The sequence below is a fragment of the Melospiza georgiana genome, chromosome 4 (assembly GCF_028018845.1).
Source record: "Melospiza georgiana isolate bMelGeo1 chromosome 4, bMelGeo1.pri, whole genome shotgun sequence".
NCBI lineage: Eukaryota > Metazoa > Chordata > Aves > Passeriformes > Passerellidae > Melospiza > Melospiza georgiana.
The window spans coordinates 69,289,747-69,315,522 of record NC_080433.1 but is presented as its reverse complement, the minus strand read 5'-3'; the positions used below and the strand labels follow the sequence as shown (position 1 = coordinate 69,315,522).

The window sequence follows — 25,776 nt, the reverse complement described above, 5'->3', positions numbered from 1 at the left end:
CAGGGGCCTTCAGAGCCAGGTCTGAGGCTTGGGCATGGCACTGCACATGGGCCGTGTGAGGCTCTGGCTGCTTAGCAACTGCATAATAGGGCTGTCCCAGAAGAGCACACCGTCTGTTTAGTCTATAAATGTAAAATACCCATTTTAAATCTGCACAGTGCATCCTAAAGAATACTGGAGCACTCTGTTTTTACAGTGCCAGGGTATTTGGCACTGTCAGAGCAGCACCTCCCCAGCACAGCAGAGGTGCCAGAGGTGTCTGTCACACTGCGACTGCCCAATGCACTGACCCCTTCAGCCAGTGAAAGCTCACTCTGCTTTTCCTCCTGTCCTGTTTCGCTCTGTAGAGAGCATCATCAGCCATGAAATTGTTTCATTTTCAGTCAGTTTAATTAAATATCAATGGTTTGGAAACTGAAAATTTACAGTGTGTATAACAAACAAGTGTAAGTTTCAAAGCAAGCACAGGCAACACAGCTCTTAAAAAAATGTGTTTCTTAATCTCAGATGTCTTCTTTTATAATACATTTGCTAAGAAGCTGTAATCCAAATTAGACAGACAAAATACCAGAATGCAAATATTTGAAATCATAGGTATAGCTTTGCTAAACAATTCACAGTTCTGTTTTTCTATTCCTTCAAAAAAAATTTTTAGTTCAACAATTTTCACTTGACTTAAAATGTAATCAGCTGACAAGCACCTTCTAGGTTTTCTCAGAGTAAATAGTTTGGCATGTTAGCTTTTCAGTTTGATACAATGAAATGGTAAATCAGGAATAGTAAGAAAATGGAAATTAACATGTGGTTATGTCTGCCTTTCAGTCAGTGAGTGATATCTACATTGGTAGTAGATAAGTTAAATTTAGCTCAAAAGCTTCCATGAAGAGCACTCTTATGGGAAAAAAACAGGAAAAAACCAAACAACAGCAACAAGGACAAAAAGTAATGCAAGGAAAAATAATTTTTAAAGTAATTGATTATCTTAATTTTTCCTGAAAAAGAGAGTCAAGTGATTAATCAGCATGATAATTTTAAAAACGTGTCACTTAGGTAAAAAAAGCATCCATATTCATGGGCATCCATACATTGCTTTCTTCAAATAAAGTCTGTAAATGGATTTGGTCCAAAGGTTTCTAACCACCAGGTAATTATGTTTTAAAACTGTCTCTCCCATAAACAGTCCTGCTATTTTGTGAACAGACTGACCCATGAGCAGTCAAGCCCTAAACCTCTTTCCAAGTTGCAGAGGTACTGGCAGACTGAAGCAGTTCTGATTGTTTTGTTTTCACATCTACCCCGTACAACTTTACATACACTTAGTACCATTCAGGTTTCTTGATTTCTAGTCATTTCTCCACTGCACTCAGTGCACAACAGTCTTTGTTTTAAAGGCATCTGAAGGACACAGAGTTCTGCGTCTGGAAATCTTCTTTGATTACTAACCTGAAATATCCATATTTAGTCCAGATTTATATGAAACTAAAGGAGATTTAGAGATAGAACACAAGAGGGTTGGATATTAAGGTAATGCTGGGGCCAAAAAAAGTTTTTTTAATGTGTTAAAAGATCCTTACATACTTTAGTATGCAGTGTTTGAGTTGGATTCATTATGTCAGTGTGGCAGCTGGATCTCACTCCATTGTTGGGGCATTGACAGACATCCCGCCCAGCACCAGCTGGTGGAGAACTGGCCAATGTGGCCACTCACTGCTGCTTTCTCCCATCCCTCTCTTTCCTGTGGCTCCCATTTGTCTGCCAGAAGAGCAGGCTGTACTCAACAGCCCTCTGGTCTGCTTCACACAAATTCAGCTAGGAGCACTAGAGAGAATTATCCGTCCATAAGGACGATGGTCCATAACAGGGCAATGATGAGGGGCATCAGTACAACTTTCACAAGTCTTGGATTTATTCCAACTTCCAACACTGCTGCAGTTTAAAAGCTATTTTGAGAACTTCACACAAAAATAGGTCTTGTTCAGCAAGGTTGGTGAATATAGTGACAATGACATCATTAGTTCTTCTGAACAGAAAATGTGCATGGAAACTCAGCATTTCCAAATGTTATTTGTTATAATTTTGTTGCACAAAACTTTGTACTAGAGAGGCACTGATGTTAATGCAGTACTGTTAACACAGCACTTGAACTAATGGCACACAGCAGCAAGTTTTAGGATCATTCTGAATGACATTTTTAATGTGGAACATCCAGCTTAAAAATCAGAACTGACAGTAGCTCTGTAAGTTTTTCCTTGCAGCCTGCTCAGTGATCATCTGTCTGAGGATCAAATTCTTGTGCATTCTCCATGCCTGGGTCACCTTTGATCTTCTGACACTGTGAACCATTAATAGCAAGGCTTACACTGTTGACTTATTTTCTACTGGTGGCGACATATTCCTTTGATTTAATATAAATTTTGGTTGTAATTTATGTATTGCCCTTCTAACATGGAAAATGTCTGCATCAACCTCTCATTGCAGTGATGTAGCTTCAACCTGGCAAATTTGCAGATCCTTAAATTTTTCTATTTAGAAATACTGAGTCAAGTTCAGTGGTATCAGCTGGCCACAATAACATCAAAACTCTTTAGAACTGAAGTTATTAATTTTGCAATTTTAGCCCTCTGTAACGGTGTTTAGTATGAACAAGTAGGACCAAGTGTTAACTATGTACAAGGAGTATACTGATTTTAGACATATGATACTATTTAATCTTCTTGGCTTTCATTTATAGGATTAAAGACATTGATTTTAGCAATGCTGTTCTGGGTCTACATCAGACTAAGACAGTTCCTTCCAGTGTTTAATCTTAGGAAGGGATTGTTGGTATTGCCCAAATCAGTTGTTCTTTGAGGGCCCTTGCATATTCCCACTGGTAACTCTTAGTGACCTAGTAATATATGACTCTCTCTCATATCAGTGTATGAGAAACCTTGCCTGAGCATGATGTTACTGTTGTGTGCATGTAAATGTAAATACTTGAGCATGTCTCTGGCTGCACAAGTTGCCATCTTTATGGATGCTAAGAGACAATGCAGGTTGCTCCACAGAGTATCATTATCTATCTGCCCGTTATTACTTTCTGTAGAGGAATGTGCCTCGTGATTCAGCACACACATTTTGCCCACAAGCTCGTAGGCTGGCACTAGAGTCCAGAAGGAGCTTGTACCCAGCAAAACCAGCTGAAGACTGGTGCCCATGTCTACTCCCAGTCATGTCTGTACCTTCTTGTTCTTTGCCCCTTTGGGGATAGGAATGTGAAATGTGGGTCTCAGAACCTACAGAAATGCATTGCTTCAGAGGCTCTGAGAACATGAAGTTCAGCCTTTGCTCTCTGCTGCTCTGGCATGTGAAGTAACCATGTATCTGCAGCCCCTTCTTGACTCAGGACCATCCTTGGCCGCTAATGCTGTAAGGGCGTATGCCCAGTGCACGCAGGTGCCCTGCCAGATTTAATATTGCCAAGAATTAACTCCTTAGAATCCAACCCATTCTGCAGTAATGTATGCCAACGTTTAAGGAAGGAAAAGTGGCAGTGGCCTTGTGGAAGTCCATGAGGTTTTGCCAGTCTAGGCTAAGAGTGATGAGGAGAAATCTCTCCTGCCCTGTGAGTGCAGTCATGTGTTCCTCTCTCTGTCTCCTCAGCCTACACTTTCTTGCTGCTTTGTCCCTGCTGTGATGTGTGCAGGCTGGGCTCAGAGCCCTTGCTGTGGAGCTCGGGTCAGCACCAGGCAGGGCACTGGGCACTGCTGTTGCCAATCCTCTCCCAGCTGCACGTGTGTGCCTCGACAGGGTCAGAGCATGATCGGAGAGTGGGAGATGCACAGCAGCACAGAAGGCTTGAAATTAAATAGTCTTTGACACTTTTTCTTAACTAGTCTCACTCTGGCACAGACCCCTGCCTTAGGGGAGGTGATCCAGTGGAACAGAAATGACCTAAAGCTGCTGGTCTACCTAGTGAAACATGCAGGGAGGAAAATTTATCTCAAAAATGATGGTATGAGAATATCTGGGCTGCAAATAAATGTTTGTAAAATATCTCCATTAACATTATAAGAATAAAGACTTTAGGTTTTTTCTGTCTAAAACTGGAGCTTTTTTCTTTTTTTTCTTTACACAGAAACAAAAAAGTGGAAAAAATCCTGGTGGTGAGACCTTGATCTCTCCTCTCATTTATTACTAGTACCAATGGAGTAGCTGTCCTAATTAAAAAGAACTCGCCCTTTCAAACAGAGGAGCTGAATTCTGATGCAAATGGCCTTGTAGAAAAGAAATTGGTGAATGAAGTCATTACTGTAATTAACATTTATGCTCCTGATGTTAACAATGTACTTCTAAAAGGAACCAATAGCATAGGTATTACTCTTTAAACCATCTAATGGTCTGGCCTGGGTTCTGATTTTAATTGCCCTTTGGTTATCAGTTTAGACAGATCTGCCAGGGGTAATTGCATTGTAAATAAGACATCTCAAGAAATTCACTAATGAGCTAATGAACGATAGTTATTTGTGAGATGAAGCTGATAATGTTTATTTAGACAAATGGTGTATTTATGTGTTCTGTGTTCCACACATGACCATTCAACAGTAACTGGGTTACATTGTCTTAGCTGTTACTCAATCTACTCCAGAGTTTTATCTTCCATTTTCCAGGAAGTCCCTGGAAGGCTCTTTCTGTGATTTCTCATTCACAGAACTGTGGTTTGGAGCCCTGCATTTCTATTTGACTTTGTTTATATATTTCTTGTCTCCCTTAGCATAAATCATAATGACAGCCTAATTGGTTTACATTTCTGAAGCAGTTTGAAATGTGAAGTGTTGCCTAAGTGTTCAAGGTTGTTACTGCTTTGTGACTCTTCCCAACCATTTGCTGTCCAGACTGAAAATTAAAGAGAAATTACTTGCCATTTACAAGAGTAAATATAGTGAATCTTGTCATAAGTAATCACTCAAAGATCACCACAAAAATCCCTTTGTTTGACAGAATTGCACTTTTTAAATGCTTGAACTTTGCATTTCCTTCATAACACAGTAAGTCCATTAGCTTCAGTGGAAGTATTTGATTTATGGTCACGCAAAAGGAGAATCACATCCTTGATATCTTTGAGAGGGTAGCTTCATGGTGGAATGAAGGTAGTGGAAAACACAGGTCTTCTCTAAAGATGTAGCTATAATTAAAACACTGGAACACTTGATAAACTTAGAATTTGAGATCATGACATGTTTATTTCACAGGAGGCATTTGCATAGTTGTACCAGAATTTTACAGATTGGAAGATTCCTATCAGTCACAGATGCATAGTTTACCTAAATAATTTACACATACCAAACTCTTTTTTTTTTTTTTTTTTCCCATAGAGCACTAACCCTTTTGTTTTTCATAGGACCAGACCCGTGCTTGGTATTACCAGAGAATTTTTATTAGGTGCAGTTTTCAAAAAATAAAGTCAAACAGGACAGATGCTTTTAATTTCCTTTGTTGCTTCTGCTGGCTCACAGGGCAGGGTCAAGAGGTATCCATGACAGAGTAGAGAAGCCTTTTCCCCCAGAACAGGATTTTAGGATCAGAAATGAAGCAGGCAGGCAAAACAAGGACAGCCAACAAAAGGTAGCCTGGGGCAACACAGTGTGTCAATGAGAAAGAGAGAGATAAGAAACACTTGGACAGTTGTGCATGTTGGCTTCAATCTGTAATGACTGTGCAGACCACACATCAAAAACATTTGGCTGTCCTTGACAGAGAATGAAAAGAGTACAGATTTTTCAGCTACCCTTTTTTTTTTTTTTCCCCCACAGTCAACCTGGTGAATAGCAACTCATTTACTTTACTTCTGTCTTTAATTATTTGTCTAATGGCCTTCAGGCAGTTATTTGAGATCATCTTTCAGAGACAAAATGAAAACTCTTCATCTTTTTACAATGCTCTTTCTGCGTTTGGTCAGATGGATCTACAAATCTCACTGTTTTAAACAACGTTTCTATTGTAAATGAAGGGCAACATTGCCACCATCAACTCCGATCAGACTTAATTTAGTCAGCACTTGCAGCTGGGCAGTACTGGGCATGCAGAGACCTCCATGATCTTGGGACCAAAGTGTCCAAAGTGCCTAAATTCTGTCAGAGTCAGTAAATGAGTGGAAAGCACCTGGTTTTACCCCACTTCCCCAGCAGTCCTATCCACACTCAGAGATTGAGCGATACAAGTTGGATAAATGGCAAAATGTCCAGGCTCTGATGGTGGTTATGACATTTTCTTTACACCCTCTGGCCACTTTCTTGTTTGTCGCATGTCCAGTGAGAATCAGTGGAAGGTCAGGGTTTATTTAATGTCTCACCTTGCCCTCCCAGTGGTGGCTTAGCTCCTGAATGGAGGTGACCCTCCGTTCCTTCTTTCGGGACAATGACATTGTGAAGTTTGTAATTTGTGGGGCCTGAAGAAGAGCATGCCAGAATGCCTCATTATACAGCTTAGGAGCAAGAACTGGGAGAAAAGACTCATCAAGCGTGATCAAGATTTTTTTTTTTTACCAACTTCAAAACTCCCTGTTTTTGGTTTCTTTTTTTCTACTAATGTGTGATAAACTCACCCCAGGCAATATCAATTACTCCATTCCTTAATATCTCTTAGTTTGTATCTAATCAGAAATTTTCTGAATGGTTAAAAAATAATTAGTTTTTAAACCTTCTTTTTTCTTCCTGGCTTAAAGTTGTGTTTTAACACTGGTAGGTTGTGTGGTTTTAGGACAGGTTCTTGGGATTGTGGATTGCCTCATCATAGATCTTTATGCAGTAACTGAGCTCTGGAGGAGCTAAAATGTGTTTTTGTAGCACAAGACCTCACTGGCAGTAAAGTTATGGATTAAAACTCATATGAGAAAGGTAAAGCTCTGTATCTCAGCCATCTCAGGAGCAAGGTGGTGGACAGAATAGTGAGGTAAAAAATACCACTGTAGAAAGAGATATCCCATTGGCTTTAAGGAAAACAGGGAACACAGAGCATCCATTAAGTGTCAGTTATGGTTTAGTATTTTGGCTTTATAATTTGAAATTACTTTAAAAACCACCTGATGATTCTCACTAATATGGCAAAATAATCTGTTGATGAACGCAGAATTTATGCAGTTTTTTCTGGGGTGTTTTTTTTTTTTTTTAAATTTGTTTATTTTTTTGTACCTGGAATCACTGTGAGTCTTTGAAAAGTATTTTTATTTATTCTGACAACTCCTTAAGGAAAGGCCAATAGGGACCATCTGATTTATTCATGTTGTGCAAGATGACTATCCAGGACAACCTGCAGAGGCTTTTTAGGCACAAAAAGAAAGGATTCCCTACATACCTCTCCAATTGGCAAGACAACTTTCTCTGGTAGCAGCCTGAATAAACGAATAAAAGAACTGATTGACTACAGGGATCTCTTTTTTCCTCAGGTTTGAAGAAACTGTCAAATGAAATTAAGTCTAGAGTATCTTCACAAGGTTGTCAAGGCAGTTGGAGACAGATTTCCAGCTATAACACAGAGAAAATGCCACTCTGAAAATGTATAAGGTGTCTATAAACAGAGTTTTGAAAATAAGTTTAAAGTCCTATGATAAAAAAAAAAAAAAAAGAAAAGAAAAAGGAGACACAGTAGTGAAAAAACCTGGGGTGGGGGCATTAATCCAGCTTCTTGTGTCAGGCAAAAGACAGATCACACAATTCTCATGACTGTAAGACCTCTGCAGTATCATTTTCAAATAAACTTCACCTAGCCCTACACATGGCATTTTCAGATAGATCTGTGGTAAGTGTGAATTGATTTAACATACGGGTAATCTCTCAGAAACTTCTAGCGTAGTGATTCTATGTTCTTGAAATTCATCCCCATTTTTTAAACAAAACTTCATCTGAAAAACTTGGCACATCCTTTCCTTCATACCACCTTCTACAGAAATATGGTTAATTTGTACAACTGAAATGCATTTTATTTTTATTATAGGAAGCTTATAATTTTACTTGCTTTTGTTAGAACATCCTTTCTTTCTGGAGCTTTTTTTCCTTAAACAAGTCTACGCCAGTGCTGCATACAATAATGTTCTTAACCACGTGATGAGCACTGCATGACATTTGATTCCTTTAGTTCAGTAAATGATTCTAACTTTGCTTATTATTTAGCAGAAGGAAGCTGCTACTATACAGTGAGATGTCTGCAGCACTGCCAGTATCACTCTAGAAAGAATAGTAATTTGCAACAAAATAGCTCTCTGATTTGCATTAATCAGTAATAAATTTCACCTAACATAATAACTTCCCCAAGACTTATTTTTTTTTCTCTTTTTTAAGCCTTCTGAACCTTCAAAAGCATTCATTTCTGTGGCCCAGACTGAACTAGATGAAATTTTGTCTAGAAATATTCTTAGACTTTTCTCATCTTTCCAGATAATTTGTAAGGGTGTAAAACCATGTAGGCACTACTGTCAAAAGGGAGGGACTCTGCTCCAAGCTGTTCTCTAATATGGCACAGGATTTTTACTTCTACAAAAATCTTAGCCATAATATATAAAATATACAAAGGGAAGCAGAAAATCTTTTTTTTTTAGCTTTGCTTAGCCTAATTCTTTAAATGAAGGAAGAAAGCAATAGCGTGATTTAATGTGTTGGGACCTTGAAAATTAAGGGTCTGAATCATGACCTCTAACATTAGTAAAGGTGTCTGTACCTTCTTTTAAAGTAACAGCCAAAACCCATGGACACTTCCAGAAGTCAATTAATCTCATCTAAACTCACTACCAGTGCAGATGGGGGAAGAGAGTTCATTATTGTAGATACTGGACTTCTCAGCAGGAAAAGTGAAATTAGCTAAAACCCCACTCTCTACATCACTTAGGGATCATACACATTTAGGGACAGGTGATTACTCAAGGGTCCCCTTCAGACAACTCACAATAAAAATTATAAGTGCGGTGGGGAAAAGTAGCTTGGTATCTGTGCTTAGCTGCAGCAAAGAACACACTGTTTAGGAATTGAACCATGTTTCTTTTCTAGAAAAGCAGAGGTTTCAGATTATACTACTTTTTTGAAGATGAGGTCAGATGACAGAATTGCTTTAAAGTGTGCAGAACACCATAAAACAGTTACTAATATATTTATCAAGCTGTATTCTTGCATAGTCTTTTTCCAATAGTCTGCATTTGCACCTTTGTGATTCCTACTTTTGAAGTCCAAATTCCATTTTGTATTAACTATTCAATCCTCTCTCTTTGTCCATGGTTTTCCTGAAATATGTAGGAGTGGCCTTTTCAAGAGGTCTGTCAGGTCTGTCTAGATTTTTCACTTCTGGTACACTGTGCTCAGCAGAAGATCAAATTATGAAAGTTGAAAGTCATTTCATATTTGCTGGTGGTTGGGAGATGTGTGATGATTTGCTGTGTGTGGAGCACTCTGCTGCATCTGATAAGCAGTCCTCTCTCTCCTAGGCCATTATCTAAAACTGATGTGTTCTGCTCCTCAGAAAGAAATACAAACTTGAAGAATATTTGGGAGAAATAAGGTCAGGACCTTAATCTTAGAGGAATCTTAAAGCAAGACAGTTCCCTCTGTGCAGCCACCTCCACCTGGGCTTAACACAGGATGGTTTATAGTTACTTTATCTGAAAGGTATTTACACCTTCAACCCCTGGGATTCCCACATCTGACAGGAGAACGGTTATTTCCCAACTGTGAGAGATTCGGTGCTCAAGAGAATTTTATCTGTTCACATGGTTTGGTCTTGGTAGAAATTAAAGGGATGATGAAAACAGTCTGGGCTGTTTTTAAAATCACCCGATTTTATAAAGGTGAAATTGTTGTCTTCTTGCTCCTTGTACTCTTACACAGAGCTTTAGGGATTAATCTTGCATATGTGCCAGAATTTGTAGATGGGCAATCAGCTAAAAGATTAATTAGCAAAATGTAAGGAATGCAGAGTATTTATAGGATAAAAGCACCCTAGTATTTAAAAGGTGGGAGGAAAAAAAGAGTCATTAAAAGGAAAAGCAGCTATGTAAAATGGAATTATGGAAACAGCGATGAAGAAAACTTAGAAGTTTGAGCTCTCTGAAATACATTAAATTGTGAAGTGATGTCTCTGAGGAAAATATATTTTTAAAAATGAGAACTAGCTTATATATGCTTTAATTTGGGGGCCTTAAAAATTTTCAAAATCAGACCATGCCCTGTGCATATCTGGTGTACTCTGTCACCATCTTGTTGTTATTGAAATTCATTTGCTACTGATATTTATCTTGAAAAATGCCAATTAAGAAATAAAAACCAAACTTGTACTTCCTTACTTATAAAGTCTGTCCCAGTCTGTATGGATGGAAAAGAGATCCTTTTATTGAGGACAGTTGGTGTCCAACAGCAAGAGAACAGCAGTTTTGTCACGTTGGAAGCTTTGACAGCCCATCTTGTCTCCATCTCTGTATTTATGAATTTAGAAACTTCCTCTGCTATTGCATTCACTGGGGGCCAGAACACTCTTGGGCAAAAATCCACAGCTATAATTAGTGACTTAATTTTAATGTAGATGAATAGACAATCCCGAAGCCAGTTATTAAAATGTCATTACTTGACACAGAAGTTAACATATTGCCTAATGTCTGTCACCAGAAGCTGCAGAGACCAACCCAAACGAGAATTCAGCCTGGGGAAGAGGCGCAGCAGCACAAAGCATCAAATATCCCCCTGCCCCTGGGAAACAGCTGGATAGCCCCTGCCAGAAAATGCTGAGGTGTTTCTTGGGAATGCACAGGCAATGACTCTGACCCCTCTGTTCCAGCACAATCCTGGGATGTCCAGAAAGTATTTCTTTCAAGTAACTTGATTTGTAGCTGAAGCCCGATGCAGTTAGGAAATAGAAAGGGGAGAAAAAACAGACTGTGTAACAAGTAGCCCTGGGGATGTTGATATCCAGCAAGCACGGAATTAGTTCTGTGTATCATGTGTTACTCATTCAGACAGCACTCCCAAAGTAAATAAATTTTAATCTTTATTTTTAATTCAGACTTTAATTTAACAGCAAGGCTCAGAGAACTAAGAAATCTGGATTCAAAGGCTTAGTTAGTAAAAGAAGAGCAAAGACATTTTCAGGATCTTCGGTCTTCTGTCTAAAAGAAACTAAAAGTAGCCATAAAGATCACAGTAAAAGTGTAACTTTTCTTGTAAATATTTCTGAGAACACAATAGAAGTTAAAAGCTGCTGTTTAAAAACATAATTGTGAATCTATATTTACTAACTTTTTTTTCCCCTAAATTCTGGGAGATCTGAACTACAACTTTTCCTATTTCTTTGCCATTTTAATGGCACAAGTCCATGAGTAAAAATAATACCAATGTAAATCTACAATCTAAATGTTTCGGAAGGCTTCATTTTTTAATTCCGCTTTCTTTGGAGTCACGGTAAGAGTTCTGCAACTTCAATCCATCAAGCAGCTTTGCAAAACCATCATGAAAATGTATGAACCCAAGAACAAAATCTACTCACCCAACCTTACAGCAATGATTAAAAAAAGGCCTTAATTATAGTATAGTCACCCGTCAAAATAAATTACTCAGGGTGAGTGGGTGAAAAGAAGTTTGCTAGACTTCCTTAAGGAGGTGGTAATTGTCTTGGATTTTGTTAAAATACATCACTAATTTTATTTTAACAAAGTCTACGTACTCTTCCTCTTTAGGAATTTTATAAGATGGTTGTAAGAAAATAGAGAAGTGGATTTTTCAGTTTTAGAATATTCTATACTTGTGTGGTTTTACTGGAGAGCAAAGCTGGCGTACCAAAAAATGCTCTAAATCAGATATACAGATGATCAGAAATGTTAGAATAAAGTGACTTCACAAGCAGATGGCAATTGATTGGACATACCTCTATGGCAAAGTGATGTGTGTGCATGGTGAAAGGAAAGCCTAGTGATACCACGTGCTTGGTTCGTGGAAGTTCACAGAACATGCATTTAAGAATTCCTTCCTGTCTTTGACATCTATTGCACACAAATGATGCTCAGGAAAGTGTTTGAATCACCATCCCTGAAAATGTTCAATAAACTTTTAGTTGTGGCACCCAGGGAGATGGTTAGAGGTGAACATGGCAGTGCTGTGTTACCAATTACATTGATGACCTTAGAGGTTCTTCCAGTCTTAACAATTCAATGGTTTAATATCAAATCCTTCAAAGAGGGTGTCTGCAACACGTCTTCCTGGGATATGTTGTCCAGGAAAACTTCACACAAAATTTGAAAGACTACCAACCTCACATGGTCTTACCCTGCTGGTTACACTGCCAGTGTGTTGGGCCTGCCCTAAAAGATACCAAAACAGTGAGCTTGTTTTCTTGCTGTCTTCTGGAGGTTAACAGAAAGCTACACTTAAACTTACATGCCAAGAGTGCACAGGGTGTGGAGAGTTGCAGATATCAGCTTGATGTCCCAGGGCTTGCAGGCTGGGGGTCATTATAGAAGGAGATTTTTTTTTTTTTTTGGCACTTCCTGGAAGATGATTGCTTTACTTAATTCCAATTAAATACTCCATCAATTAAACACTTAGAGCCAGATAGAGTGAATGTAGACCATAATAGTTAATGTGCAGACTCCAAAGCAGGTTAAGTTAAAAAAAAATTAAATACCTTGTTTTGAAAAGATCATTGATTTTCATAGACTCATGGAATAGTTTGAGTTGGAAAGGATGGTCCAACCCCCTTCGATGAGCAGGGACATCTTCAGCTAGATCAGGTTCCTCATGTTAGCATTCAGAAGCGCATAATCATGAGAATGATCATATGCAGGTGCTTTTATTGAAGAGCTCTGGGTGTCAGGGGTACAAACCCAAATCTGACTCCAACATGGGTTCGGGATGAACGTGTTTTTATATTCTATCGTTATATAACTTTTGTGTTAATTATTAAAATTATATTGTTCTATTGTATATGTAGATTTCAGCCAAGCATGGGCTTCCCGTGATCTCCCTCAAACTTCTAACATAGTTTTTCATTATTCTTCTTACGATTAAACAATAATTATATTTAATTACTAAACAATCATCACATCTAGCAATTATATCATTTATCATATACTGCTTAGGCAGGTGCAATTTCACATGACCTAACATTTGCAACAGGTTTTTCTAAAAGGCCATCCTTTTAAGCCTCCTTTAGGTACTGGCTGGCCACAATGAGGTCTCCCTGGAGTCCTCTCTTCTCCAGGCTGAACAAACCCAGCTCTCAGCCTGTCCTCGCAGGAGTGGTGCATCATTTTGGTGTCTCTGCTCTGGACTTGCTCCAACAGGTCCATGTCTTTCTTGTGCCAAGGATCCCAGAGGTGGAGGCAGCACTGCAGGCCTGGTCTGAGGACAGCAGAGCAGAGGGACAGGATCCCCTCCCTCTAGCTGGCCACGCTGCTTTGGATGCAGCCCAGGGTGCAGTTGGTTTCCTGGGCTGTGAGTGCTCATTGCCAGCTCATGTCCAGGTTTTCTCCCAGCAGCACCTCCAGGTCCTTCTTGGCAGGGCTTCTCCTGATCTGCTCGTGCCCCACCTGTGCTGACTTTGGGGCTGTCCCACCCCAGGTGCAGCCCCTTGCAGGTGGTCTTGTTAAACCTCATGAGATTCCCGTGGGCCCACTTCTGGAGCTTCTCCAAATCCCTTTGGATGGCTTCCTGTTTTTCAGGTGCACCAACCAAACCACTCAGCTTGGTGTCATCTGCAAACGTGCTGGGAGTACACACAGTCCCACTGCTGGTGTCACTGATGAAGATATTAAACACTATTTTTCCCAGTATGGACCCCTGAGGGACACCAGTTGTCACCAGTCTTTGTCTGGATACTGATTATAAACAGACATAAATCATGAACAGATGCTTCTTGTGGAATGCAGTTGGCTTCTAGTCATAAATAAATTCAGCCATCTTCTTTTAATCAAATTATAAAATATTCATATTTGTTCACATTATTATTTTTATTTAAAATTAAGCTAATTTCTGCCTACCTGAAACTCTCTATACTATTGGAATCTATTACATTTCCATATATATTTGTGAACCGTTAAAATATCAAATGTAACTCAAATCTAGGCAGCAATTAGGCTTCAGAGTACTTCCCCTTAGTTTATTATCAGTAGTCAGTGATCACAAAAGCAAATATGTAGGGCTTTAACATTCGTCATAACATTTGCAGTTGTTCTCATAACTGAAAAAATAAGGTTTGTCTTTCATTTCCTAGAGTTGTGGCTGACTCACACAATTTTGACTGATACTTCAGCAATTCAAAGCTGTATAAACAAAAAAGACAGATCAATCCAAATGAGGGTGCTGAATAAGCAGAGGCAGGTGTGTATTTGTATCTGGGTATTGTTTCATCTCACTCTAAAAATAAGTGTGAAAAGGAATGTGTCTGTGCTCTGGGCTCAGAATGTGAGTCACACCACAGCTGGGAGCATTCATCCTAAAAGCTTCTGGCTCTGGCACACCTCTTGTTTTCTGTCTGGTTGTTCATTTTTACTATAATTTCCTAATTCCTCATCACTAATTTAACTTTTCATGATACATTTTTAAACTAGAGTTTTTAATTCCTTATGTGAGATCGGGGGAGCTTCAGGAGCCAAGGGTGCTCTCAGCAATGGTCCCCTTTCTCCACAACCTGATGGCCCAGGCTGGCCTGGCCCAGGAGCTAAAGGAGCCTGGAGGATGAGGAGCTCCTTTGTGCAGACCGGGCACAAAGCCCTTCCTCTCCCTTCTCTGTCCAGAAGGATGGCAAGAGGAGGTGTCCACTCTATGCTGCGTTTTGGGCCTTTCCTCACGAAAGGAAAGGGACAGGGACTGGGAAGGTCAGGAGAGGAAAGTGCATGCAGGTCAGTCCCTGCAATGGAGCACAAAGGAGAGCACGTTTGGGACACGTTTATAACTGTGCCCAGTAGCTGGCATCACTGGGTGTTGAGCACATCAGTTTAGGCACTGTCAGTATATCTGAGGCTTGTTATCATTTCAGCATGAGGATTTTTCTGCTTCTTTGCTACCACCCAAGTGCTCTGTCTTTTTTTCATCCTCAAAGGCTTACCTTTTCTCAGGAAGCAAGTTAGGATATTGCTTCACCATCAAACATTTCATCAATAAAATAAAAGTCTTACTACATCATGACATAGGTGAACTAAAGTTAAGGAAAAAAATAAGCTGTTTCCTCCTCCTTATTTCCTCACTTTTCTGCTTCTTGTGACTTTCTGACTTTCTGATCTGGCTTCTGTCATCAGAGCAAGCCTACCCATCAATTTGTCTGACTCTTCCTTGTAGAATCAGGGTGCTGACTGGGTTCATGCAGCTCGGGGGTGGCAAGGGACGCTTGGTAATTGTCACTATGCCATGGCTCCCAAGCTGCTTTGGCAGCCAAGTCAAATAGGTTAGGCCAGACCCTCTCCAGTGCTCAGCTGCACTCAGAAGCAGCTGGAAGCACTGAAGCAATCAGGAGCAGCAGCCAGATGGATTCAGCAGAGGGGCTTTCTCTGCACCGCCTGCCTGCACCGAGGCTTTGATTCGGGGCCAGCACAAAGAGCTTCACTTAGGCTTAAACTGACCTCTTGACTGTGCAGGGGTGGCAGGTGAGTACACAGACATTTCTCTGAGTACAAGGAGGAACCTGAGTAATAGAGCAGCTGCACTTAGTCAAATGGAGGGAAAATGTCTTTACTACTGCCCCTTGGTGGATGACAGAATCACCTGGATTGGAAGGGACCTGTGAGATGTTAAGGCATAAAATGCAAGAAGAGGGAAGGCATGCAGAGTTACATTCTGCACTCTACCGATCTGATTGTATGGAACTCTTGATTGAGAATTTGTACCTTTACATTTAATAGGCTTTCATGGCCTTTTTTTCCTTCTATGACTTTGTATAATTGCTTTTTGACTGCACTTATGATGCTGGCAGCATCTCACAGTGAATGCCACTATTCTCTTATGCTGTGTAAAAAAACACTTCTTTTGCTTGTTTTAAACCTGCTAATTTCATTGGGTATCCTCTTGTCCTCAAGTAGTGGGAAGCTAAGCCTCCATTCATTGATTTTCTAGGCACTTTCCCAGGGTTGTCCTGTTTTTATACGTATCTGCCATATCCCCCTTCAGTTGTCCCATTTCCAAGCTGAGAACTCAAAATCAATTTTAACAGTTCCAAGCTTTAATTGCCCTTCTTTAGTTCTCCCATGTAATTTTTGAGAGGCAAGTACCAGAACAGCAGGCAGTATACAAAAGAAAGGATATTATGTGATTTTGTATGGTGCTATAAAGGTGTTGTCTGTTTTGTGCTCCATTCATTTTTTTAAAAAAACTCCTAACTGCTGGTATTTCTCATTGCCAATGAGCATGAGATATATGTTTTCTTCTAGAACACTTTCTTCTTTTTACTTTTTTCTCTTTTTTTTTTTCTTTTTGTTTTTCTTTTTGTTTTTCTTTTTAATAATTCCTTTTAAAAACTTAACTACAGTTGAAATTGTTTATTTGGCGTTCCTTTTTTTACCTACAGGGAAATGGATTTCAGTACCTTATGATCAGTGTTTCAACAGTAGCCTATTGAACCCTCCCCTTTGCTCGGGGAAGATGAAAAAGAGATCAGAGATTTTCAAAATTTAATGGCAACAAAAGTTACGTTTTTCAAACATTTAGTCTTTATATTATGCTTAGATATGACATTTGCCAAGGTTTTGTGAGTGTCTTCCATCATCTCTAATCTCCCAAGTCTTATGTAAGGAATTTCAAGACACTGAGAATCTCTTCTTCGTAAAAGATACAGTTTAAGTTGATGCTAATTTTTCTGTAATGGAGCATTGCTCCTTCATTTAAATAGCTGGATATCTCACTCTATATATTTTTTTCCATTGGAGTTTAACTAATTTTATATTGACACATTGATTGTATCAGAATGTGTATAGTTTCTTATTTTTATTTCCATTGTTTCTGTATATTTTTGAATTAAAAATATAGATCAATAATTAGCTAGCAATAAATGATTTTAAACTCACTTTTAAATCAGTGGTTACTGGATCATAAAGTTTTATGTTGTGGGACAGAAGTAGGAAATTATACAGTATTTTCAATTTGAAATATGAGTTAAATCCTCTTTGGCCCCCGATCTTATATCTGCAAATTTTTTGTTACATTTTTATGTATGCGATATTCATAGATTTTTTTGTGTGTATGAATTTTATCTCTGTCTCTCACAAATGCATACAGTCACTCAAAGTGAAAAAGTGTCTAATATTTTGAAATAACATGAGAGCATCCTTCAGTTAAAACACCTCATCTACTATTCAGGATATTAGCATTACTGCTAATTATTACTGCACTCAATTTTGTATGAAAATGACAGAACTAAGAACAAAGGAAAAAAAAGCCAAGGTACTGCACTTGAGTTTCACACTTTGTGTCGCACTAGTACAATATCCCTGGGATAGGTCTGATATTTATGGAATCAGTGGAAATCAGTGCATATTTGACGAGTTTTGTCAAGCTTAAGGCCTCTGAGGCACTGATTAAAACTGGTGAAAGGGCTTAGGCCAGGGAGATTTTTAAATTGAGGAATCCATTTTTCAAAGTATGGGATATTACAGACACACAGTCTCACCAATAAAGGTGACATTATCTTAGAGCAGTACAAAAGTAAACTTCCAACTGAGCTCTGTTGGTTTTCAGATGTTCTCAAAGCAGCCTGGACTGTCAGAGCATAGAAATTTGACTGCAAGCAGATCTGGTCTTGACATTTTCTGGAGGCACAGTCTCTGTTAGTGGGTCAGTGTAGGTTTCCTTCGTGCCCCTGGGACCCCAAATGCTGCTCCCCTGCTTTGACCCTGGCAGGCAGAGAGCTCCCCCTGTCACCCCCTCAGAGCCCCCTCTCATTGCCCTGCTGGGTTAAACCTGCTGCCATCTCACAAAACCCTAAGAAAATCTGCAGTGAGTCAAAGTTTTATTCAAACGTGCCTAAGTCCAGAGTCACTATGAGTGTCATTTAACACAGTACATTTTTACAGTGTGTTACAATTACAGAAACATCTGTTATTAGTGTTGTTTTGCTAAACTGCTGTGAAAATTTTATTGAGTATTCAGTAGTTTCAAGGCTGTTCAATTACTTACCTGTATTGAGTTGGTCATGTGGCTGAACATAGTGAGTCTTTGGAAACACAAGTGCCAATAATAATTTTTACTCTGCCTGCAAAATGTATTTTATGATGGTTTATTGTGCATGTATAACATATATATTTTAATGCATTTATTCTTGTCATGCTTATATGTGGTTACAATAATATTGTCATATTGTCTTAATATTGTCATACTATTATGTTTCTTTCTAGAAAGTACATGCTTTTTAAAATATTATTAATTGTTTTACTGATCTATTTTAACCATATTTTTAATGAAAAATTTGTGGTACCAGCAAGACACTAATTTTGAGATCAGATGTGCTAAAAATGCAAGCATACAAGTATTGATAGATAAGATGGGGCTGTGGTCCATCTAATCTAATAATCCTTGTGACAGAAAGTATATGACTCAGAGGAAGTTGCCAGAAATTTCAGGAGACACAAATAGAGGGTAATCTGTCAGCCACCTTAAGTCTTCTCAGAATTCCTTAGTACTTGGAGATAATGTTAAACCCTAAAGCATAAGGTTTCAATCTTATTTTCAAAGGTTTCTTTGAAAATATATTAGCATTAACTATTACAAATTTGGAAATTGTGAACAGCAAAGATTTGACAAATATGAAAAACAAGATAGTGAAAGTGTTACTAAAAACTGCAAATCTCTGAATCATTGGATGATTATTTACTTTCGAAGCAAGTGAGATTATTTGAGGGAGTGAAAATGACATAACATAATAAATAATCAATATTCTCATCATAATTTTGATCCTTAAGAAACTCTTGTTTTGTAGCATAAATGTTGCAAAACTAATTTGTCCTAACTAATTATTTGAAATAAGAGAGCGGCTCTGGTTGGCAGGTATTTGGATGAGAGGAATGTAAACTTAACCTGTTATAGTTTCAGAAATATATTTTGTTGGGCAGGAATGTAAATTTCACCTGTTACAATTTCAGAAATTGTTAATAAGATACTTGTTTGTGAGCATGATTGGATGACTTGTGTTACCTCAAAGAAAATTAATTACCATTTCAGGAAAGGTAAACATTCAATTTTGCAGAAAACATTTTGAACTATTCTTTATTTAAGCTGACGAGCCAGATCCCACCTCACACATCTTACATTAATGTAAGACAAAAGAAGCAGCAGCAGCCTGTGCATTTCTGCAGTCTCATGTGTTATTCCTTTTCTCTGTTTGCAGACAACTATTACGGCACTCCGAAGCCTCCAGCAGAACCAGCCCCGCTGCTGTTAAATGTGACAGACCAGATCCTCCCAGGGGCCACTCCAGGGGCTGAAGGCAAACGAAAAAGGAATAAATCTGTGAGCAACATGGAGAAGACAGGCATTGAACCACCAGAGGAAGAGGAGGAAGAAAGACCTGTGGTCAATGGCAATGACGTGACAGTAACACCAGGTCTGTTCTTCCTTCTTACTTTGCAGTGAGTTTCTGTTATTCAGAGTCCTCAGTAACCTCCTTCTGCAGTGAGAATATGCATGTTCAGGTAAGGATGTTCTTGCAAGAGGCAAAGGCAGGAATTTTGAATATTAGGATTTCTCTGAAGCCTAAAAATAATTACTTAACCTCTATTTTGGGGAGTCATCTCACTTACCTCAGCTACTGTAAAGATTTCTGTCTCTGAACTAGTCTCTTTGAACCCTCTTCATAGACCAAAGAGAAAAATATCTTCTTCCTGAGTATGGATTGTGACCTGGTTTATATTTCTATGTTAGGAAATCATTCACAAGAGCCTGTTCCTCTCTGTTGACTATAGAGGGAGTCTAGAGAACTGCAATTTGTTCAGATAAATAGTCTCTGTTTTGGGTCTTGTTGTTCTCAAATGGTGACACTCACAAGATTGTTCAGCACCTTATGAAATGAAATTTTGGAAATTATCATGAAGACTTAGCAATATAGTGCAAGACTAAAGTCACCATATTAACAAAGGTGTGGCACTGCCATTAAAACCTACCCGGCAATACCATCTGGAGGACACTTTTCAGGAATGTTTCAGAGCCTGCATAAAGCTGATAAGAGTTTCAGATGTCAAAGACCTCTGAAAGACAATTGTTGATTTACTTCTTGGATCACAGTGCTTCAGAGAAAAAAAAGGGGTTCTGGGTACTGACTGGTATCTTGAGTGAAGGAACTCCTGCCTATTCTGAAGCAGGTAATCAATTTCCCCGTCCACCTCACACTAAGGCAATATTTTACAGAACTTAATAATTCTTATCCTGAAATAGAATTTAAGAAATTGTTTTGATGTCATTCATTAAGAAAATTGAAGAATTCAGATTTTTATGAGAAATATTGCTGTGAATCCTTTCTGACAAACTTAGAGACTCAGACTGTTGAAGTCGAAGTCTAGTGACAATGACACAGATGAGAAGACAAAATGAAATATTGCAAGTTCTATAAATGTATAGGTCACTGTGGAACAAAAAATCTATTGCCTAATCTATGCTCTGTAGAAAGATTTTCATATTGCAAAGTATATATACCGTTTTAATTCCCGCCTCACTACAAAGTATACTGAATTTGATATGTTTCCATCCAGGATGATTTTGCCACATGCTTTTCCTTAGCTGTTGCTTAACATTACATATAAAGGAAAATTCCTGTGCAGAACCCATCCCCATCTGCCAGGGGTGTCCAGGAGCAGTGGGGTGAGAGTGGGTCTGGTTCTTCCCCTTGGCTCTCCAAAGGGCTGCAGTGTTGCTCCCTTGCCACTGCCACCACATGCTGCACAAGCCCTGCTCATCCCTGCCACACAAGATTGCATCTGTTGGCATCTCTCTGACACTGAGTGCCCTTCCTACACAGCTAAGCAGGAAAGGATGGAGCTCCTAACATCAGCACTGCTGCTGTTGCCAGGATACTTCCACAGTGAAAGAGGCAAAGGCAGGATTTGCTCTCTGATGTGTATTGTAGGAATCGTTAGAAAGATCATTCTTTGTAGTTATTCAAAATGTGCCACATAGGAGACCATGGCTGAGCAGCAATTTCCAGGACAATATGTTTCAGCTCCAAGTGGATCAAGAGGCAATATTTACCCGCGTTTTTCCTTGAATTCTACACCTATAATGCGCTTCTCCCAGGCAAATTCTGTGTGAGCAATGGCTAGGCAGCCCAGAAGAGGCCGGCGCTGGCATGTGCTGTGTAACAGAATGAAATACACGAGCAGGGGTGTAGGACAGCCCAGCCCCTGTTCCCCCTCCTCTCCCCGCCACAGTAAATCCTGTTGGCGTGGCCAGCAGAACAAGCAGTGCCTGTGTTGGCTCTCATGGTTTATAAGCAGTGTTTTGTTGTTCAGTTACACTGATTGAGGACTTTGGGGATTGTAGCAAAGCAGCTCTGCACATACATGCTGTGCTGCCTTTGTTGGGCAGTGTGGCTCCCACAGACCCTGCTACCGCAGTCATTTTCTCTGTGAGCTGACAGAGGCTTAGTCACCTCTAAAATGTCAGTGCATTTCCAGTTGGTGTCTTTAAACAATCAGGAAAACCAGAATATTTTAATTAATTTATTTATTTTTAAACTCCTGGTGGAGAGAGCATTTTAGTTTTTATAAAGAATCAGCAAAGGTAGGACATTTGTTATTGCCAATTCTTTTAGAAAGAGTGTTCTATTTTAAATACTTCACTTCCAGGAGGAGGCTTTTATTAATTATAAGGCTCCTGGGACATCTGAAACATTGATTCATTTTTTATAGATGCTCAGCAATTTAATGGCTTATTAACTGCATATCCAAGCCTGTCAACTCAAGTACCTCTCTAACACATAGGACCATGAGGTTGAAATATTAACAGATCTAAGATGATTCTGAAGAAAAGAAACCCATCCTTATCAGACCAGTTAAGTTATATCTGTGCTTACAGAGATTTTTGTGCTTTTGGTCTGAATTTTCAGGGAGCTTTTCAGTGTCAGCATAATCTGTGCAAGTGTTGAGCTTTAGCAATTTTTCATAAATACCTTCCATATGCCTTGCTTCATGTCCATCAGATTTCCCTGAGATAGTTGTGTATGGACAGAGTGACCATAATTGTCTGCCCAATATGTTTATTCTTTCTGATTTGTGCCACCTGTCCTCAGCCCTAAAGCCACCAGGAATCCTTCTCAGTGCTTTGGCTTTTGGCCCTTTTAGGATGGAGTACTCTTCATCCTGGATCAAGTTCTCTCAGGACAAAATAGTATAATTTGGGAGATGAGATTTATCTCATCCAGCTTTAGTAAATTGTATGCCTAAATGTCTTACTTTTTTTGTTTGAGCTATTTGTCTCTGCTCTGTTGATATAAAATTAGAAGAAAAAAGAAATGTCTCAATGTAAGAGATCATAGCTGTTTTAGATACACATTTTAGGGGATCACCTCTACAGTTTAGAATTATTAATTCAGCCTACAGATACAAAAGAGCTTAAATGACTAAAATTAAATTAAGAACTTTACTATTTGCCAAGAAACATATGGGAGACATAATGTATAGATTAACTGTTAGGATGGGCAAGTCTAGACTTAATATTGGGTTTCTTACACTTAGTGCAATTGAGCACACTACTGGGTGAGAGATATTGCACCTGAGAAGACTTTCCTGACAGACACTGTGTTGAAATTAATGATTTCTGCAAAACTAATGCTTTGACCAAATAGGTAAAAAGAATCTTGATCAAATAGTAACCAGAAACTTGTCAGACATTCAGCACTTTTTACTGCTGCCACTGTGAATGTCTGCAACTGATTGAGTTGGTCTCCTTTACAACCAGCATCATTTTTTTGACACTGTGTTGGTCATGTCACATTTGCTTTCCACTGCTGACTGATGAAGTTTATCATCCAAACTCCAGAAGAATCACTTTCACATTGAAAGCATACTTATGTATGTGCATTATTCTGACAGTGCTTGAGCAATAAGTTGCACCCAGAGAATGAAGTTCTGTCAGGCTCAAATTAATTGAGGCATAAGATATGACAAAGTTTCAAAATTATCATTCCAGGCCTTAGGAATGAACAAAAGACCAGAGTCCCAATGCCATCAATCACCATGCAAGTTGCACTAGACCTAGGCAACATGTTGAGTTTATTGTTTTATTATTACACAGCAGTGACAGCCAGAGGCATGAAGACAACATACAAAGCTTCCAAAACCGCACACATTTAAAATACAAAATTTAAAAACACACATTTAAGTTGGTATCCATTGATTTTTCTAGGTTCTCTAAGCTCAATTTATCACAACCAAGTCACATCCTGTGACCCACAGAATACCCTGTGCTCTCCATGACTCCTGCTTTCCTTGCCCAGGTCAGCTCCTGGCTCTCACTGTGTCCGGAGTCAGTGGCAGCAATGCCTCCAAATAAAAGCACCGATACCGAATATGGCTCCAGCTCTACAGGAAAGGGAGAAACTCCAAGGCTGCAAAGCTATATCTTTACAAGAAGACACATTCACATATATTGGCAAACATGAGTTAAACTACTCTTGTATTCAACAGTTATTTTAAAAGGATGGACTCTTTCCTGTACAGAATTTAAGAAATTATCAATTTGATACAATAAGGGTATAAAGATATTAAATATTTTTATTCAGAACTGCTAAAACCACCTCATAAATTGCTATTTTTTTTATTTTCTGATATTACTTGGTTCATATTAGTTGGTTCTTTTGGATGGAGACACTAAGTTTTTTAACTTCTCTGCATGAATAATCTGCAGCATTAAAATAAAGGAATAAAGTGACAAGGTCCTCTTGCATGTTTAGATGGCAAGTTTCAACAATGAAACTGTAAATAATTGAAACAATTTTCACTTTTTTTTTGTCATCATTATGGATGGGATTTGTTAATATAGTTATTGAAAATCACGAATCTGACCCCTTCAGGCCTGTTGAAAATAAGATCTTGAGGAAGAACACATATTAAAGATATGGTAAAATCCCAGGGCACAGCAGTGTCACCACATCTGTGCTCTTCAGACACATTGGCTGATCAACAGTCATTGTGTGTGATTCATCTCTGCCCCAAATGAGTTTGTTCTGCTGTGCTCATATCTGCCATGTGACCTTTGTCTTATATTCAGTTTAATCTGCATGTTTTCCTGCTTGTGGTAGAGATGTGGTCAAGGCTGCAGCCAGCCTCAGAAACACAACTCACAGATGTGTTAATAAGGCCTGAAGTAGATGAGGACTTTTGCTTTGCAAAGAACAAAACACCCCAAAAATTATTCAGCAATTATTAAGTTGTCCTATTCTCAGGGGAAGTGGGGACCATACATAATCTCTGCTTTGCAGGAAGCTTTTACATATTTGAAAATGCTACAGACAGATAGATTCATGTTTCCAAATAGCATAAAATGACTGTAATTCCACATAGTTCAATCATGAGTTAAGATTTACCAACATGAGCTTTGTGTGGATATAGAGCTGTAGATCATTACCATTTCCAAGGCTGAATCTGGGTTTTTTTCATGCTATTCTGAAGGGTTGATATGTCAGTGTCAAAAGTATTTTTTAAAATCATGAAAGCTGTATATACCATTTATGCCCAAGAAGCAGCACCTTTTACTATGTCATATAAAGAAAAAAAGATTAGTTTGACATAATTTCTTCCTGAAAAGTCTTGACAAATATTTATGACCTCTGAAGAGTTTGCATGTCAGTGGTTTGATTCTTACTCCCCATCCTAGGAATTAGAAAGATGTGCAGGTACAGTTTCATGGGTCTTCCTCCTCCTTTTATTTTTATTTTTTTTTTACAAAAAGACAAAATGTCCTAATTGAGCAAATAATTTCAGACGAAATTTAAGTACTCAGAAATTAAGAATATAAAACTAAAAATCTAATCTAAATCTAAAACTCTAAAAACCCAAATAATATATACTTTGCTGAAACCAGGGTTCTGTTTGTCCTTTCCAAGTTTCTTTTCCCCATGAAGTCTGGAAGGTGTTGGCATTACTTTCCATGAGTCTGCTTATGTGGTACTCTCTGTACCCTGGGTTCCATTTCATCCAGCTCTGCCAGCTGAGAACAGTTAGGTAATCTGTGTTTCACCTGACCTGTTCTCTGCCCACTCCACCTTCTTTTGCCCTATTGCTGATATTAATTATGTTAGTCATTTAATCACAGGTGATTTTTTTTTTTTTTTTTTTTGCAAAAAGAGCACTAATTGCCTTGGGGTTTTTATGCGTCATAAACTATCAGCTCTCCTTCCCTCCCACATAGCAGAAGGAATCTGCTTTTGGTACTATTATTATTGCACTTACAGAAAGTTTTCTTGTTAGTCCTAATGTCCTGACCATATCCCACTTTCTAGACTGACTGTTCTGTTTTGCTGTTATTTTTCTGTGCTCATCCTTAACAATTTAGTCTAGTTTTCACCTTTTGTACAATTCTGCCTCAAGTAGCAGCTCATTGCAAATTCATTACTTAATTAAAATTATCTTTGCTTATACTTACTATTTTTTTTCCATTAAAAATTGTTACTTGTATTCTTAGTATTGCTTATTCAATCTTTAGTAGTTCTCCTAAACCTTTTCTTTCTTACCACTGCTTGGCATAGCAGAACATTTATTGATTCTGTGGGTTAATTAAAATCTACACCTTTATAAACAGTTTTTGTTAATTTTTTCCTGCTCTTCTTTCTTGCTGTTGTAAGCATCACTAATTAGAACAT

General features: G+C 38.6%; 1 protein-coding gene across 12 annotated transcripts in view; it reads left to right on the top strand.

Moving 5' to 3' along the window:
- MAGI2 (membrane associated guanylate kinase, WW and PDZ domain containing 2) overlaps positions 1-25,776 on the top strand; it is a 701,395-nt gene that overhangs the window by 437,983 nt on the left and 237,636 nt on the right. For all 12 annotated transcript variants that reach the window (XM_058021985.1, XM_058021981.1, XM_058021983.1 and 9 more), the window contains one exon: positions 19,315-19,530. In XM_058021985.1, the coding sequence (XP_057877968.1) occupies positions 19,315-19,530 (216 nt within the window). The remainder of the gene's footprint in view (positions 1-19,314; positions 19,531-25,776) is intronic.